Genomic DNA, 18,259 nt, shown 5'->3' on the forward strand with positions numbered 1-18,259 from the left:
GCCATAAACCGCATTCCTAAGGTCTTGTGCCCCTTACTAAATCTCTCTGAATGCGTGAGGCGGCGCACGCGCAGGAAGTAGCTGGTGGCAAATGGAATGCGCGTGGTTGTGCGCGTAACCGCCACCCGATCCGCCTGGGAAGCCTTTGGGAGCATTTTCGGAAGCCCCTACATAAGTCTCGCTGAGCCATCGCTTACGCGATAGCCAGGCGAGACCTAAAAACACTGGTCTTTATATTGCACATTTTCAACCAAAATTTTTTTGATCAAAAGGAGAGACAGAAGGGGAGGGCAACGGTCCAGCATACGTGCCCAATGTAACAATTTAAAAAAACGGAGTATGCAGTTCCTAAAGAAACCAGAAGTGACTAGGGAGGATTGTGCAGGTGACGGTCTATCAGGAAGAAGGACAGGGAATTCCTCCTTTCAGATTTAGGGCCCTCACACACCCAGCCAGCTGGGTGTCATGCTTCATCATTGGGCATGCTCCTCGTCGGGTCAGCGCTGCAATACCCGACGGGCACCTTCAGTGGGGGCTCTTTGGCGGAGATCTTTTAATCCTTGCTGTAAGGGTGAGTGCGTGTAAGGTGCCCTATAGAGTAGAAGTGTAGTGAGGTGTTGTGTTGACCACATGAGTTTTTTGAGCAACTGACTATATCATTATTATAGACAGTCGCCACCATTTCTCTTATAACCAAGGTGGGAGACAGGATTATTAAATTTAGTTACCCTGATCCTCCCTCTCCTTGTTTTAACTTCCTTTTTACACACAACACCTCACTACACTTCTACACTATAGGGCCCCTTACACGCACTCACCCTTACGGCAAGGATTAAAAGATCTCCGCCAAAGAGCCCCCACTGAGGGTGCCCGTCGGGTATTGCAGCGCCGACCTGACGAGGAGCATACCCAATGATGAAGCATGACACCCAGCTGGCTGGGTGGGTGAGGGCCCTAAATCCGAAAGGCGGAATTCCCCGTCCTTCTTCCTGATAGACAGTCACCTGCACAATCCTCCCTAGTCACTTCTGGTTTCTTTAGGAACTGCATACTCCGTTTTTTGAAATTCTTTATATTGCACACACACATTGAAATCAAAACAAGATACACATTGTATATACACTTTACAGTTACATGCAATTGTCGAACTTTACCATTAGCAGCATGGTCAGGCCTTCACAGGTCTTTGACTACACCTCGTGATCCAGCCCCTAGTCGTTCAACTACACCAGTCAACGATACATGTTGCCCCTACTAGTGCCCCATTGACTAGACAGTCGGAACCCCCCAAAACGGAAACAATTACTTAGTTTCATCCGTCCTGATTAGACCTCCAGGCACCCAGTGGCACCTGCAAAAGTGCTCAATTGCTACCCCCCCCCCCCCCCCCCCCCCCCGTAGACAAAAGGTTGTGACCCAGGAAGATGTTGCGCTTCCAAGTCTGGATAAGTGTTTCCTCTCACAGAGGTGCAAGCTGCCGTAGCTCCCGACAGCCACACGTAAGTGTCCACAAGGCACAATGAAACCCCTCAGCCCCGTCACAATATTCTCCACATCAAAGTACCTTGTGTAGTGGGTCCAGGAAGAAGGAGTCATCGACCTCGGACGGCAGCCACGATGCCAGGTACTATCGTCCTTCCGATCTGGAGGTCAAAGACAGTCTCAGCTCAGGTCCCCCAACACCCCTCAGACAGCACACTCTCTGGAGTGCAAGCAAGCACAGGTCCCCTGGTTGCAAGCACGGGTTCCTTTGACTCTGCAAGCTTTATCCGCACTCCTCAAACTCCTCACGTCCTGACACCTTAAGTGGCTGCTAATCTTTACAAGCACGCTCTTCTGCACTGTATGATGATGGTGTACATTAGGACAGTCCTTGTTCCAATTGACAATCACTTCCACCTGTTTCTGCTGCACCCTGTGCGGCCCTTACAATTTCATGGAAACTGTGAGATCCTTTGTGTCCCTGGGATCTCATGACAGGAGGCCAGCGAAACAGCCCTTGGAGACTACTTAGGGATCCGAGCCATGACAGTTGGCACTTAGGTGCAGGCCAGGAAGGTCCAGCCAAATTCCACCAAGTGATAGTCCCCTTCCTGGAGCACGACAAGCTCCAGGCGTAGTGAGCACGTATACATTACGCCTAGCAGAGAATTTGACTGCGAGCAGTTCGTTGGAACCAAACGCAGTGCTCTGGGATTTATGGAGTTTCTTACAAACCAGGTCCTGCTGGAATCCTTTGCTGCAGCATCAAACTGTACCACATGCCACTGTGCTAACTTTGTACAGCTCACCGAACAGCTCCACTCCAGTATAGAAATTGTGTACATAAAGCTTTATAACCGTTATGAAGACGTGGCTGGACAATCTTTGCCATGACTCCTCGCGTGGAAGGGCAACCTAGAGGGTTCAGAGAAGACTCCTTCCGCGCATATTCTCTCAAGCTGTATACATAGCCATTCGAGGTCTCACACAGCATGTACAACTTGATGCCATAAAAAGCTCTTTTGCTATGTATATACTGCAGAACAGCAGCAGCCCTTTGTACGGGATCAAGGACTCATCAATAGCTATATTCTGAAACCTGGCAAACAAATATTCCATGACAGGCTGATTTTTGAACAACCTGTCATGGTCTGGATGGTTTCAGTGCAATGCAACAGAATTAACATTGAAATGCAGTATACGCTGCAATAGCAAAATACGATTTCTGCTTATGTACGGTGTGAAGATGGGCATTACCCAAATTATGTGAGTAGACCAGTAGGACTGTAAGCTGGGTTTGTGCACTAACTTCATTTTGAGCATAAGGCCCAAAAATGTCTTGAACTCCTCAAGTGAAGCGGAAGTCCACCCATGTGCCCTAGAATGATGCCCAAGAGTACCGCCATGCTTCCTCATACAAATATGTCTGCTGTAAAATTTCCTCAAAAAAGTTCACTTCCAAAAAGAGATTTGGATATTGTCAATCAGCTACAAATTTGCTGTATGGACTCTACACTCAGCGCCTCCAACGAACAGAGGAATTTAGGGCTGTACTAAATTGGGGGGCTGCCAAGAGAGCACTCAGTCTGTGCTTGCCGCTGCAAGTACCTGCTCTTTGGATTGATCTTCCCTCCTACAGTCCCTCAGCTACAAAAACTGTGCTTGCAATTGGACATCACGACTGCTATGATCATGTTTCTCAAAATCTCAGACTGACGAGTCATCAGATAGAATTCCTCGGACTGTCACATTACTTCCAGATTCTGCTCCATTTTCCTCTCCCTGTGATGCTGTCTCAGTATCTGTTCCTCCCTTAGAGCTTTCCTCCATAACTCGAGTTAGGGCCTGGGCAGCAGTCCTCCACCGAGATGCCAACTGCTAACTGGTTAAAACCTTCCTTCTAAAACACAGTCCTACATAGAAGGCAGATGTATGGTTCTAAATAAGTCAGTGGGTGTGTGCATCTGTGAGATGTGTGCAACAGTAAATAAGCAAAAAAAGACTTCCCTTTTTCAATGCAGCTGCGGGCTCTCCAAAGACATGAAAAAATACACTATTACTTCACTGTTCCACATACCCAAAACCACAGCATACTTTTGTCATGGCTTATCAAAAATCATTATTGGCGGAGCTACTGGGCCATCAGCAGTATAAAACTAATTTCCTGAAGTCAAAAATGTACCTTGGATGTCAAGAAGCCCATATTCACACAGTAGCCCCTGCATCGTTGTGCGCAGGTGTGCTCCTTGTGGAAACTCGCAGTGCTATCAACAGGGTCACCAGAGTGATGCTGCAAGAGAGCACCAAATTACCAATCAATCGGGATTTATAAAGCCCAGCAAATCACCCGTGAGGGTCTCAAGGTGCTGGAGTTGGTAGTTGCCTCTCAGTGCTCTGTCCATTCGAACAACCATGTCTTGAATTCTGAATTCCTGGAGCGATGCAGTGTTCCTTAGGTGCAGGGAAAGGTTGTTCCAGGCTTTGGCCACCAGGTGAGAAAAGGAGCATCTCCTGCTTTTGGATCAGCGGATCCAGGGTGTGTGTGTGAGGAAAAGGGAGGCGGATCGCAGGTGTCTAGTTGGTTGATGGAAAGTCATTCGTTTGTTGATGTATGCTGGTCCTTTGTCGTGCAGATATTTGTATGCGTGGGTCAGCATCTTGAATTGGCATCTCTTCTGGATCAGGAGTCAGTGTTGCTTCTTGAGGTGCGGGTTGATGTGAGACCATCTGGGGAGTTCAAGGATGAGTCTTTCCACTGAGTTTTGTATTGTCCGTAGCCTGTTCAGGAGGTATACAGTGATTACTACTTAAAGAGTGTTACCATAGTCAAGCATGCTGGTTACGAGGGCTTGAGTGACGGTCCTTCTGGTAGCCACCTGGAGATCTTATGGAGCATGCCTAGGGTATGGAAGCAGGTGGCCAAGAGTGTGTTTTACTGTTTCTGCATAGATAACTTACTATCCAAGATTATACCGAGGTCGCGGGTGTGGTCTGTCAGGACAGGAAAGTGCCGAGTTCCCTGGCCACCAATTGTCGTTCTATGGCGATGTGGTATTCTCAAAGATGATGATTCTGTCTTGTCTGAGTTGAACTTGAGATAGTTGTCCTTTATCTAGTCGGCGACATTCGTCATACATCTGTGGAAGTTGGCTCTGGTGGTAAAGGGGGTCTGTGACAACGAAAGGATGAGCTGGGTGTCGTCAGCATAGAAGATGATGTTGAGTCCGTGCAATCTGACGGTGTTGGGTGGGTGGTGGGGGGGGGGGGGGGTAATTTACGTGTTGAAGAGGGTGGGGCTGAAGTACGAATTTATGGGATGTCAGAGACGGTCTCCTTGGGTTCTGAGGTGAATCATGGGAGGCGGATTCTCTGGGTTATTCTGGTGAGGTATAAGGCAATCCATTCAAGGTTGTATCCCTGGGTTCCCATTTTAGTGGAGTCTGTTGATCAAGATGTTGTGCGAGACAGTGTGGAAGGCAGCTGGCAGGTCCAAGAGGATAAAGGCTGCTGTTTCGCTACAGTCTAGGAGGGTCCTGATGTCATTGGTGACTGCTACCAGTGCTGTCTCGGTGCTGTGGTTGACTCAAATGTTGGGTCCAGGAGGTTGTGATGTTCCAAGTGTTTGGTAAGTTGCTGGTTGATTGCCTTTTCAAGAACCTTCACTGGAAAGGGGAGCAGGGAGATGGGCCGGAGGTTCTTCGGATCTGCTGGATCAACAAATGGTTTCTTCAGGATGGGCCTCACTTCAGTGTGTTTCCAGTCCTCAGGGAAGGAGGCTGTGGTGATGGAGGTGTTCAGGATTTTGTTTGAGCGTCACCAATCGTCTTGCTACCGAGGTTGAAGATGTGGCGGGGTCATGGGTCTGTGGGTGCTCCAGAGTGTACGGAGTTCATGCTGGAGATTGTGACTTGAGTTGTGAGAGGGTCCCAATGGATGAGCAGTTGTTCGGGGTTTGTGTTCGTGGGTGTGAGTAGGCTGATGCTATTGGCGGTGGGGGTTTGAAGATCTCATAGATGGCTGAGATCTTGTTGGGGACGAATCCGCCAGGGTGTCACACAGTTCTTGGGAGGGTGTGATGTCATTCCCAGTGGCTGTGGAGATGGAGCACTCCTTCACAGTGGTGAAGAGCTCCTTGTGGTTTGTGCTGGCTTCTATGCAGTCTGCTAGAGCGCTCTTCTTTGTTTCTCTCAAGAGGCAGTGGAACCGGTAGAGTGCTGTTTTGAAGGTGTTCTTCTGTCTTTTCCCTAGTACGCCACTTCCTTTCTAGTTGCTCGTAGTTTTATTTGGAGGATTTCAGCTCCGTCGAGAACCAGCTGTTTATTCTGGCTGGTACTTTGGGTTTGGCTGGCTTGGTAGGGGTGATTGTTTCGAAGCATTCTGTGATCCAGTGGGAGTAGTTCTTAGCAGCCTATTGTGGGTCGGGTGATGTGTCTTGGAGGTGGGAGTTGAGTGTTGTTCCACTGGACTTCTGATACCTTTTTCCAGTTTCTCCGTGTGGAGCTGGGGGGCATGGTGCCAGTGTTAGTAGATCCTGAGATGGTGAAGTGGACACTGTAGTAGCAGGCCCAGGTGATCTGAGATACGTGGTTGTACTTGACTCTGTTACTGGATGTAAAAATGCGGTCAAGCGTGTATCCTATGATGTGGGTGGGGTCGGTGACCAGGTGTTGGAGGCCAATGTTGCTCGTGCTTTCCAGGAGTCAGTTGTGTTGGTGTCGTCGTGTCGTCGTGATGGAAGTTGAGGTCTCCTAGGAAGAAGTAGTGCTCGAAGTAAATGCCGATCTGGGCGATGAGGTCAGGGATGGTGTTGCAGAAGCTGGGGTGTGGTCCCGGTGGTATGTATGCAATGGTGCCTCTGATGGTGCTTTTCCTGTCTGTGTGAAGTTGGAAATTAGGATGCTCCATTATCAGGGTTGGGTCGTCTAAGGAGGTTGTGCAGCATTTGGTGTCCTTACAGATGATGGCAATTCCACCTCCGTGTTTGTTAATTCGGTCCCGGTGTGGTAGCTTGTAGCCTTTGGGTGTGGCGATGGCGATGTCTGGAGAGAGGCCGGGATTTCAGCCAGGTCTCTGTGAGGAAGATGACGTCCTGGGTGAGGGATGAGATCGTGTCCCAGATCTCCGTGGCGTGTTTGCTGAGTGATCGTGCATTGAGTAGAATGCACTGGAGTTGTGCCGTTGTGGTCTTGGTCGGCGTAGTGGGCGCAGTCGTGTTTGATGTGTCTCTGGCGTTGTTGGTTGCTTCAGTGTTGCAGGTGAAGTTACAGTGCTAGCAGGAAAACGGTTCTCTAGTGGTGCTTCTAGAGCTGCAGCAGCAGTTGTTATCGATGGGCTCGGGGCTCGGAGGTCTGCGGTGGAGTAGCACCGCAAGGTGAAAGAACCAGGGTTCTTGGCTGTGGGCACGGTCCAGAAATGGATGGGCGAAGACGGGCATGCCTTTGGCGCTCCGGTGGCTTGGCTACGCTGCAGCCTCAATTAAGTAGGTCCTACGAAGAGGGAGGGGCACTGGGCGGCAGTGGGTGCAGCTAGGCGGGAAGTGGGATACAGAAGGGAGCGGCAAATGAGGAATAAACAAGGAGAAGCAGGGAAAAGCAAAAGAAAGCACTCAGAAAAACGGGGAAGAGGAAGGAGAAAGCAGTGAAAAACATGGCAAAGCAGGAGAAAGCAGAGCGATGCAGCAGAATGTTCGATCTGAGCCTGGGACTTGCAACTGGGTTGATTAAATTATGCGGCAAGAAAAGGCAAATAATGCAGCACATTTTTTTTATAGTATTACTTCATTATTTTGTGTTTTGTAAACATGATAATACTGTCTGGGCAGAGATTTCACCTCATTAGTACCAGTTTATCAACAAATACAGAAATGAGCAACTGAAAGATGACCAGGTAACTTTTGCGCAGGGCCTTCCACTGCATGTGAACATGTTTCCACGTTTTTTGTTCCTTTTGATTCGTTTGAAACCTAAACAATTTTTATTTTTTGTAATCTGTAGATCATGCAGCAGAGGATAGATTATGTGGTATTTTTTTTAATAAAAAAAAAATGTGTTTTCTATTGAGGGGAGATGCAATCAGCCCCGAGTGGATAATACTAATTTCTAAACTATGTAAGGCCACCAAAGGGGGTCGACACATATGCTAAGACAGCCGACCCCCTACCTACATTTGTTTATTTTTTAAATCTGTGCCTTCCCCTGGGGGCCACTATCCACCCCCAGGGAAAACGCACATTTAAAAAAAGAATTGGAGGGCCAAAAAGAGGTCGTCTGCATGTATGCCAGGAGGACCAACCCCTTGACAATTTCATTTTTTTAAAGAAAAAAAGGAAAATGTTATAATTCCCTTGATGGCGTGATTGTACCCCCATGGGAACAAATACTTCAGTTTACAACATATTTGTCTCCCGCCCCCCCTCCCCTTCCCCCCAGACTGTAGCTATGGGATTCTCTCTGAACTCCTACATCATGACAATCTGAGCATTTGTGGGATAGTTTAATACCAATTTTAACAGATACATGTTTTCTGTGAGCAGCTTTGACTCATTAGGCTTCCAAAAGCATTTTTTTTTTTTTTTTTTTAAAAGATTTGGCCTGTCAATATTGAAAACAATTTTCAATTACGTACCCATACAAACTTACATTTATGTATAGTAAAAAATGCTTCTGGATCCCATGTGCGGTGAGGACAATTTTGTGCCCATCTCTAGAAGTGAAAATTCCCTAAAGGAAAAGGATTATGTTTGCAGTGGTGTATAGAAATCCATGTCTGGATGATCTCCAAGTGTTTAGAACAGGTAGCAATGTTGAGGAAACTTTCATATAAAGTTGAATGCTGTCACTGTATGGCTGGAATGAATTGTTTGAGTATCACTGTAAAAAGCAAAGTGGTTTCTTCTATATCATCTAGAACATTTGGAAGAGAAGAAATCTTTGGGGAACTCCTTGCTGAAAGAGGGGACGGGTGCAAGTTTTATTTGTAGTGAGCAGTTGGTCGGACAAGATTCAGCCTCCAAAAGACTGAGCTGTAAATTACTGTCCGCTGTATGTGTGGGGTATTTCTATAGGACAAACCTTGCTAAAAGACATAAGAAGATCAGTACTTGTAAACTATGTTGATGACTCACCTGGAAGAGAACTAGGATTACAGCCAAGTGATTCATTAATAGTCAAAAGCACTAATTAGAGTAGCAAGCCATTCCATATAATTGTGGAGAAATAGCCAAAGGAAAAAACTGAAATGTGCAAAAAGAGTCTGCAGGAAACTTTTCTCCATCTTGACATCTGTTATGTTGAAGATGCCACACACAAGGGTGCCATTCACTCCTGACCTACTCCCCTTTGGTTCCTGACTCTCCAGGGGTAGTGAAGCCAATCAACCAAAGCTAACTTTAGTAGTTGGTTTGCATGCTGGGATGCAGCATGATGCAGTTAATAAACTCCATGTTGGTGAATAATCAGGGCTATATCTACGCAAAAGAGTAGTGCTTTTATTTGTTAGTGAGTCAAATGACCAGTTACAAAATTGGCTACACTTGGAAAAATAGAATGTTATAACACCTTTTGGCTCTACAGTACAATTCTAATTTTTTATAGTATTTGTGCACTAGATGTTTTTTTTATATCCTTGGCTTTATGAACAATTTTATTTTATTGGGCTGCTTTGAAGACTTTCAAGGTGCAGAGAGTCTTGGTGTCCAGTTATGGGATGACCCGGCGTAATACTGTTCTCGATTTTTAGAAAATAGTTATAGTTTCAACTGGTCTCAATGTTTTAAGTTAGACACTGATAAGATTTTCCGTGGGGGTATCAAATGTTAGGGGCCCATATCCCAAAAGTGGATGATTGTGATAAAATTATTCTTTTTTTAGGCCAAGGCAGCCACTGACTCTGTGGTCCTCCAAGATCTAGAGTGTCGTCATTTCAACTTGGATCTTGGCTTTGGGGTTAGAGATCAAGTGTCACTTTAAACAGTGATATCTCTGTAACAGTAATGCCTAAATAGTATGTTGTAAAATGGTTTTATAATCAGGATGACCGGCTTCTTTTAAGTTGAGATCCCTCACCAGGTGTAAGAAGGTTCTAAACCTCCGGAACTAGTAAGGGAGTATACAAGGCAGATTGAGGACTGTGCAGGTTAGTCGGTGATGCAGCAAAACATTTGCAGCACAATTATCTGGCAATTGCTGTTTGAGATCCAAGGATCTTAAAAGACCCACTAGGCTTCAAAGATCTCGCTCATTCTTGTGGGCTTGGCTTCCTGAGTTATCTTCCATGCATTCCTTCTGTCACATGGGCCTTATACATATCTTCAGTGGTCAAGGCAGCTTGGGGAATAGCAAGTGCACATCACAATGTATCCTTCAATGATCAAGGAATGCAGTGAGGTGGGGACCTGATGCATCCTTGGCATTGCCCCAGAGTGCACAGTTTCTGCCACATGTATTTGCAAATTGAAGAACCAAATTGTGCACCCGAAGTACAATTTGTTCACTTGCAGGTTTGATTTGTGAATTGCGCATTTCCAAATTATTTTGATGAAAATACCCCTTAGTATTCTCTTCTTTGAGCTTCTATCCTGACAAGTGAAAATTGTAATATGGACACTTCAGCAAGAGGCAGCTGTGATATTTGCTTTCTCCATTGAGAAGAAAGTACTTTATTACCCTTTTGCTTTCAGTATCCAGGTACCAAAGATTGCAATCCAAACCATGTTCCATTAAATGCACAGGAGTGTAATGTAAAAGAAATGGCTTATTTTGGTATGTAATGTAGGCCCGTTTTTAATGGATCTTATGTGACATTACTCAGATTGCAATAAAACAGTACCCTTCAGCGACTGTCTTTATTGAGCCTGAGTTTACACTGCCTTTTATATTACAGGTGGCTTGTAGTTCACAAGAACATGGTTCAAAACTTAAGGAGCTCATTTAATTTCACAGTACCTTGTTGCTTCCTATGCAGAGGTTTCATTGTATGTTTGTACCACAATGCGATGCCAAAAAGGGTCTTACTTGGTTTTTTCCCTAATAATAATTTTAATTTTCATGGCATTCTTCTTTTTTTGTCTGCAGGATTTGGTGGGACCAAACGAAGATAGAACTTTAAACCTGGATAACCTTCAAGAAAACCTTTTTCTAAGGAATCTTACTTTGTTATTGAAACAATATTTGAGCATCAGATTTACGGAACTGCATGCTCCTTCAAATTCAGTCCAAGGTTTTAGTCCTATATTAAAAAAACTGATTGGTAGCCTGACCTCTAGTTTTAAATTATTTGCACAGAGGAATTTAAAACTATCAGAGATTCTAAAAAAATGTTTACTTGATACGTTTTCTTTGTCCACAGAAAGTGAATGCAACCTTTGGCAAAGATAAACCCCTGTTGCCTTAAAATAATGTTAGTGCCTAGTGAAAGTGTTCACAGGAGCCAACGTAGCAGCCTTGCAGCTTTCCACCAGAGAAATGTGTTCAATAATAGTAGAGCCTGCTATTTTAATAAAGATGGAGTAGTAAACATTTTGGGCTATATCATAGCAAAAATAAATGTAGTGACCACTCCATGTGGAGATGGCATCCTGGAGAGAGCCTTCCCATTGTCAGTGCCACCTAATTCATACATTTTCCAATATACACATTTATTAAGGTTGGTAATTGTTCTAGATTTTTGGGAAATTTCTGGATCTATAACCACATCTTGGGTCTGCGTGCAATTGAGTCTCACACTGGCGTTCATGAACGAGTGGAGTATTTTATATGAGGTTTAGTTGTAGTTCCAGCCCAGTGCCAATAGTGATTACATAGACCTCTAGAATCTGGCACCAAAATATACTCCAATGCGTTTACATAGTCTTTATTTTTGTATTTTATTTGCGGTATTTTAGGTGTTGCATTTGAACAGAGGGTTTAATATCTGAGTGTTGTTGTTCTTTCTCATACACTTGTATTAAACATTTTAATTATAATGTGCGTATATCATGAGATTTCTTTAACAACAGAAAATTTTAAAAACTGCACACTTTGTGCTTTGTTAATTCACTAGTACGTTATAATTAAATATACATTTTATCCAGAGATATTAATTTTGTGCAGATTTTTCATTCAGTGAATATTGCAATTCTTAACCATGTTTAGCATGTTAGTTTTTTCAATGCTGTTTTGTGTTTGGAATTTATGCTGTATAATCTATATTGCTGTGTGGAATTGTCTTCTGTATTGTAGGTGTATAAGGACTATGTTATTACTCTGGAAAAACATGGGTTTTCGGGAACTTTTACCTTTTATTTTGTAGGTATTTTGTAGTTCTGTATGGGCAAACAATGTTAACGCAAGTGACTATTTTTTCTGGCAGATGACTAGAATTGGTAAGTTTCCTGTCCATACTCGTATATCCAATCACTAGCCACCCCCCCTTCCTCTCCTACTAAAGACATTTAAGATGCTACTGCTCAAACTAATAATGTTTAGATTAAGACATAAATAGTCTAGCCGATGCCAAAGCTAGTACTTTCTAGGAAGTGAGGTTGTGTTGTACTGTGGCAAACTGGGAGGTTAATACTTGCACCTATATCGCCACCAGATGTAATACAGGACACATCACTGTTGGAATGCAGTCATAAAGCAGCACCCAAGGTGGTGACGCTACAGCAGGAAAATGCTAAACAAATAAAAATGGTTTACAGGTCAGCCATAACGAAGGGACCCGTCACTTTTGCTGCTCAAACCGTAGGGCAGATCTACTGGTTAGTATGTGAACTTCTCTTATCTCAATGTGAAGGGTGTTTTAAAGAAATGGGAACTGCCTATACATCGTCACCGAAAACGAGAAACTTGATTTGTAAATTGGAAAAAAATTGATGTGTGTTGGATAGACATCAATTTTGTGCAGCCTATGAATAAGTTGCCCGAGGGTATTAAACAGCTAGTAAACTCAAAATAAATAGAGCACTGTTCTGTTGTTTGGTTTGTAAAGCATGTGATTACCCAAAGGTGTCATGGCACTAAAAATGTAAGAGGAGGCAGTATCAAAACAGAGGCTATTGACGCAAATGTGTTTTTAGCTTATTGCGATATTAAATGATATGTGAATCAGCATTTCTTCAGCACATACTTCGCCTTAAAACTGGGAAATGGAGCATTTTCTTAGGCATACAGGGGGAAAAAGTCAGCTTTGAAAGAAAAAAAAAAAGCTTGTTTACATTATTTGATGCATCTTTTCAATTGCACAGATAGGGATCAATTGTAAATATTATGAATAAATGATGGATCTTGACCAGTTTATTCTTGTGTCCACTTTTGAAACTGGCATTTACTTTATAAAACCTTTTATAGTACATGTTTAATTAAATCTCATTAACTTCTTAGCTTGCAATTTGTGCTTGGAGGGTGTAAAGGTATGTGATATTTTTGGGATAGAAACAAATGCTATATATTAAAAATTTAACTTGAAAGTAGCCTACACTGGTATTGGGATTGTATTGTTAACTGCCAACGTTCAAAATATTAAGTAATGGCATAAAAGTTGCCTTCCGGCATGAATCTGTAATATATTCATGTGCTAGTTATATTCCTTCTAGTTTTTAGGCTTGTAAAGTGCCACTTTTTCTCCACGGTAGGTGTGTCCAGAATGACTCCCTATGATGTCAACCTGAAATCCATTTCTAAGGCCTCCTGAAGTAGAGTACCTCAACATGGATCTGAGAATGAGATACAATGGGGAGACATTAACATATTTCTGTTGATTTATCGTAGTTGTAGAACAACAAAACATTTAAGTAGAACGCACATGTCTCAGGATCTTCAATGGTAACCTTTCCTTTTAACAGTAAGGGACAGCAGACATGTCACTGTCTGTCAAGGAAGTAAGCAGTCTTTTGCTTAGGGATCTGATGCCAAGGCGATGGGACAAAGCATACTACCCATGATGTTTTGTAGACCTAAAGTCCGCATTAGATCGAGTGCCTCGCGAGCTCTTATAGCAAAAATTGGCTAAATGGGGCATCAACAGCGGTTTGCTGAGGCCTATCATCGAGTTATATACAGGAACCTGGGTGCAGGTCAAAATAGGAGATGGCAAACGAGCGACTAATAAAATAGAGACAAGGAATGGACTAAAACAGGGGTGTGTGTTAGCCCCCAGCTTGTTTAATTTATATCTTGCTGACCTTGCAGAAGCACTTCAGAATGATAATTGCCACCCACCTTCACTGGCGAACAAGGAAATTAGATATCTCCAGTATACAGATGACATCGTCCTATTAAGCCAAACGCCAATAGGACTACAATGTAGCATGAATGCCCTAACAATATATATGGATTAACAAAGATTAGATCTGCAGAAAACTAAAGTAGTTCGACTGGTAGACTGTAAATATAAGACACACTCCTGGTTCCTGGAAGGGAAAAAAATCGAGGTAGCCGATGCATATAAATACCTAGGACTCCACATCGAACATCAAATTAAGTACAAACAGCACTCTGCAGCAATGATGGCAAAAGCCCAATCGCTAATTTAAGGTTCCAAGCTATTAAAAAGGAAATTGAGCTGTCAATCCTTTGCCCACCTGCTGTCAGTAATGCGTGCTCAGTTAATGCCAACAGTTACGTACGGCACAGAAACGATGAAGGGTTGTGAAGCAACCATCTTGAATAAAATTCAAACGAGAGTATATAAATCAGTTTTTAATATATCAAAATCAGCTTCTCCGGCTCAAATCCATCTTGAGTTTGGATTGATAAATCAAATATTTCAAAGCAAAGCAACCTTTGTTAAGTTATGTTGGAGACTGCGGGCATCCAAAAAAGAATCTATTGATAACTTGTGCTGGCAGGAAATAGAAGAACAAAAATCGACCAATAAAAAAGGATCCTGGGGAGCTTACTTAATGCAGGCAATAACGGAACTAGGCGTGCACAAAGCCTGGATGGCGAGTATAGGAAAAGCAGCCTTTTATCAGGCAATTAAAGCAACAGCCAAAACTTTGTCTCATACAACTGACAAGAATATTCTCATACGAAGACGCCATGCCTGGACAGTGATTAATTCTTCCAAAAAGAGCCAGCTGCAGGAATACCTTTCAGCTCATTTCTCACAGAACATAAAACAACAGTTCATGCAATTCCGCTTCGGTATGTGGGAAATTAAAGATCTTGCTCCTAATTGGAAATATCAGTTTTGACCATGAATGTCGGCTGTGTAAATATAGGAAAGAGTCTTTGGACACACACAGAGAATATGTGCTAAAGTTTGGATTAGAAAGGAAAAAACAGTTGAAAACAATCTTTACAATACTAAAAATCTGAACCTGCAGGCAAGCGGTAACAACTTGGCTTGGAGGGATCTCAATCCCACTTGTCTGCAGAGGGGTAACATTTTTAAAAGACAATTTGAAAGAAATAGCCCATATAAAGGATTAATGACATAAATAGTATACATGTAAAGTTCAGTTGGATTACAAACCGACCAGGAGTTTAGCAATCCCAAATTAAATGATAAAGGATGGTACTCAGCAAGAAGAAAAATTCTGGATCAAGGACAATATTGAAATTAACCACGAACAATGATCTTGACGGGCTATAATAATCCCAGTTTAAACAAAAACTCTGAAAGAAAAAAGTATTCGCTTTGTATCTACTCCAACTGTAAAGAAACTTTGTTTGCCAATGTTCAGAGATATGTGAAGCATATTATGGATTTTAATGATGACACTATGAATTTTGTCATACATTTATATATATTTTTTTTAAACAGAAATTGTTGTTATATCCGTGCACAAAAGGTTTTATGAATGTTTCTCACGTTTTTATATTTAACATACAGTGTAATGGTTTTAAAAAGACTAAACACTAGAATAATAAACTTGAAACACTACCCATGATATGTGTGATTCCCCACTGACTTTAGTATTCCCACCCACCTATTACCCCCATTTTCATTTTAATCCATTGCCCTCATTGCCGGAGCAGCTCCTGTGTTTCGTCCATGGCCTCCAGATTATTTCATATTTCCATGGGCACCCTCTATCTTTGTACACATATGTTTCAGCTTGCTCACATCGGTCTGAATTTACCCTCCATTTCTCCAAAGTAGGGGCCTCAGAACGGCCCCTTACTCTGATCACTTACAGTGAGCAGTCAGTAACTCTAAATAAAAAACTGTGGTTTCTTATGACTTGTTGGTGGGCCCTTGTTCCATGTTCCAAATGAGTTCAGCATTTGGAACCTGTGAGATCTTGAGTACAGTGTTGAGACCGTTAACTATCCCTCCCCAAACCTATATATTTAAGAACCATGCCCATATTGTATAAAGGTTAACTGTCCGTCCACAGCCCAGAGGCAGCCTCCCTTTTCTATTTTCCCCTACCCTTTTCAGCCTTGTAGCTTTGTCCTTGTGTTATATACTCGATGCTGCACCCTTACCTGTATGAGTCTAAATCATACACCAATCGCTACCTCTCTAGGATGTTCTAGGGCACCTTCCCATTCCAACTCTTCCAATTTCCCTAAGTCTTCCACCCAGCAGTCCGAACAGAAAGCTGTCATCAATATCTGTAAAGACAATTCCTAATAACTTCCAATTTAAACTACACATATTTCCTGGTCCTTCTGGTTAGCAGAGCACCAAAGCTCAATACCCTACAATGACCCTGCTACTCAAGTTTGCAAATCCTAGAGACCTCTACATTCTTAAGTTGTAGTGCTCATTGCCTTTACAAAGGAAACCACATAAGATGATAATTTCACAAAATATACATTTTTGTAACACTGTTCCGGATTGTAGTGTGTGTACCTCCAATTACGTGACAAATAAAAATATTGACAAGGCAAACAATAGATACATCCAGTAATTTCCAAAATATATCAATTACACAGCATTGAAATGCTGTGCATGAGTTCCACAGATCAAATGTTGTAGTTCAGAAACGTACGGGACATGGACTGCAAAACATGTCTATAAAATAAGTAATTGACTTAAAATACACAGTAGAAATTAATCAAATTCAGTTTTGAAATAGGATTAGGAAAGAAATGTAGATAATGGAATTGGACTAGGGCAACTGCACATTAGCTACATGTGGACTGGAACAGCATGAGGAGGGGGGTATCATGACCTAGGTTTGTCTCCTGATCCAGTCACTAGCCCCCCTTTCGCACCTACTAAAGACATGCAGGCTTCTATTTCTCAACTGATAAAGTTTAGATTAAGACATAAATAGTCTACCCTATGCATAGGCTTGTACTTTGTAGGAAGTGTATAGTACTGTGACAAACTGGGAAGTTGTCTCAAGGATTGCTGTCTTGTTGGACCGAGAGGGGCACCAAAAGTGCTACCCTCATAATGGTGAAAGGTTACTGCCTGTGCCAGGAGTTCAGTAGCACAAGCGCGGTGGAGGCAGCATACCGTGTACTGAGCAGTAGAAGTGAGCAGGCCTTTTTACCTGTATCACTGGAATGAGGCCTACAGGCTCCCTCCTTAAAAGTTATGTTGCTGTCTGCATAACTCATCCTTGGCCTACATCATGTTAGTATGTTGCACTGTGCAGCATGTATATGTTGAATGCGTGTGCTGGGTGTACACGTGCCTGTGAATAGTACAATACATGGAAGATTCTGATTCAATTTTGGGAGATCCAGGGCTTACTGGAGGAGCATGAAGAGTTAGAGGAATCCCTCAGATAGACTTGTGGATTGCTGCATTCATGGGAGCTGTGTAGGGCACACACAGGAGGAAGGAGAGCCAGGTTTATGAGTAAACTTTAAATGGTGCTCTTTAATTTAGAGGAAGATCACTGGGAAGGGATCTAGGCACATCTCAGGAAGGAGATGGGGCTGATAAGAGAATCATAAAGGGTAGGGCTGTGGCACTGGGGTAACCTTTTGATGCTCCTATCACTATGGCTAACATCCAGGTGTGAACCTCTAGTCACCCCCAAGGCATGGGTTGGGGGGCTATCATATTTGGTGTCTCTCCTGCTGTTACAGACTGCTTTATGCAGGCAGGGTAGAGGAGTGGGCACTTCAGAAGGAGGCAGACCCCAACAAGAACTTCAAAAACTCAGACCCTAAATCACATTTGGTGTTTGAATATGGACTATAAGAAGAGAGCATGAGGCCCACAAAATTGTCAACTGTCAAGCAGCCAATTGGGCTCTACAGAAGAAGGTTTGCAAGACGTCTGCCTGTGAACAGGGCTGGAGGCTAAGGTTTTTTTATTTTTTTGTATTTATTGAGTTTTCTATAGCGCTGGCTAGACCCAAAGGTATCGGAGCGCTTTACATTGTGAATAGCAGCAAGTTACTACAATAATCATTTAAACATTTTACACGAAGATTTCAAAGAGAATGCCAAATCATAGGCAGCGGAGAGGGAGAGGGGGTGATAAGAGTAAGACTAGAAGGATGGAGGGGGGAGGGGGGGGAGAAACTCAGATGTGGGAGGGGGCGTAGGCAGAGTGGGCAAAAAGAGAAAGACGTTCAGCTCAAGCGAAAAGAAAAACATAAGATCAGGGAACAGAAATTAAGAGACAGAGTTGCGTGGCATTAACAAGGATAGTGGGCAAAATTCAAAGGGGGTGGGAGAGAAGGTAGGAAGGGATAAAAGTGATGTTATGAAAACGGGTGCGGGAATAGGAGGGAGCCAGGAGAGGGAGGATGGAGTAAGGCAGACCAGAAGAAGGGGGAAATACTTTGATGATATTGGCTGGACCCGAAGGTATCACAGCGCTTTATATTATGAACAGCAGCAAGTTACAGCAATAATCCATTTGAACATTTTACAAGCAC

At 43.2% G+C, this 18,259-nt stretch overlaps 1 protein-coding gene across 2 annotated transcripts in view; it reads left to right on the forward strand.

Annotated features, from left to right (window-relative positions):
- Nucleotides 1–12,750, forward strand: part of SARAF (store-operated calcium entry associated regulatory factor) — a 41,234-nt gene extending 28,484 nt beyond the window's left edge. For both annotated transcript variants that reach the window (XM_085641082.1, XM_085641081.1), the window contains exon 6: nt 10,554–12,750. In XM_085641082.1, coding sequence (XP_085497208.1) covers nt 10,554–10,579 — 26 coding nt within the window. In that variant the 3' untranslated portion in view covers nt 10,580–12,750. The remainder of the gene's footprint in view (nt 1–10,553) is intronic.
- Nucleotides 12,751–18,259: the final 5,509 nt, after the last annotated feature.

The sequence above is a fragment of the Triturus cristatus genome, chromosome 2_2 (assembly GCF_964204655.1).
Source record: "Triturus cristatus chromosome 2_2, aTriCri1.1, whole genome shotgun sequence".
NCBI lineage: Eukaryota > Metazoa > Chordata > Amphibia > Caudata > Salamandridae > Triturus > Triturus cristatus.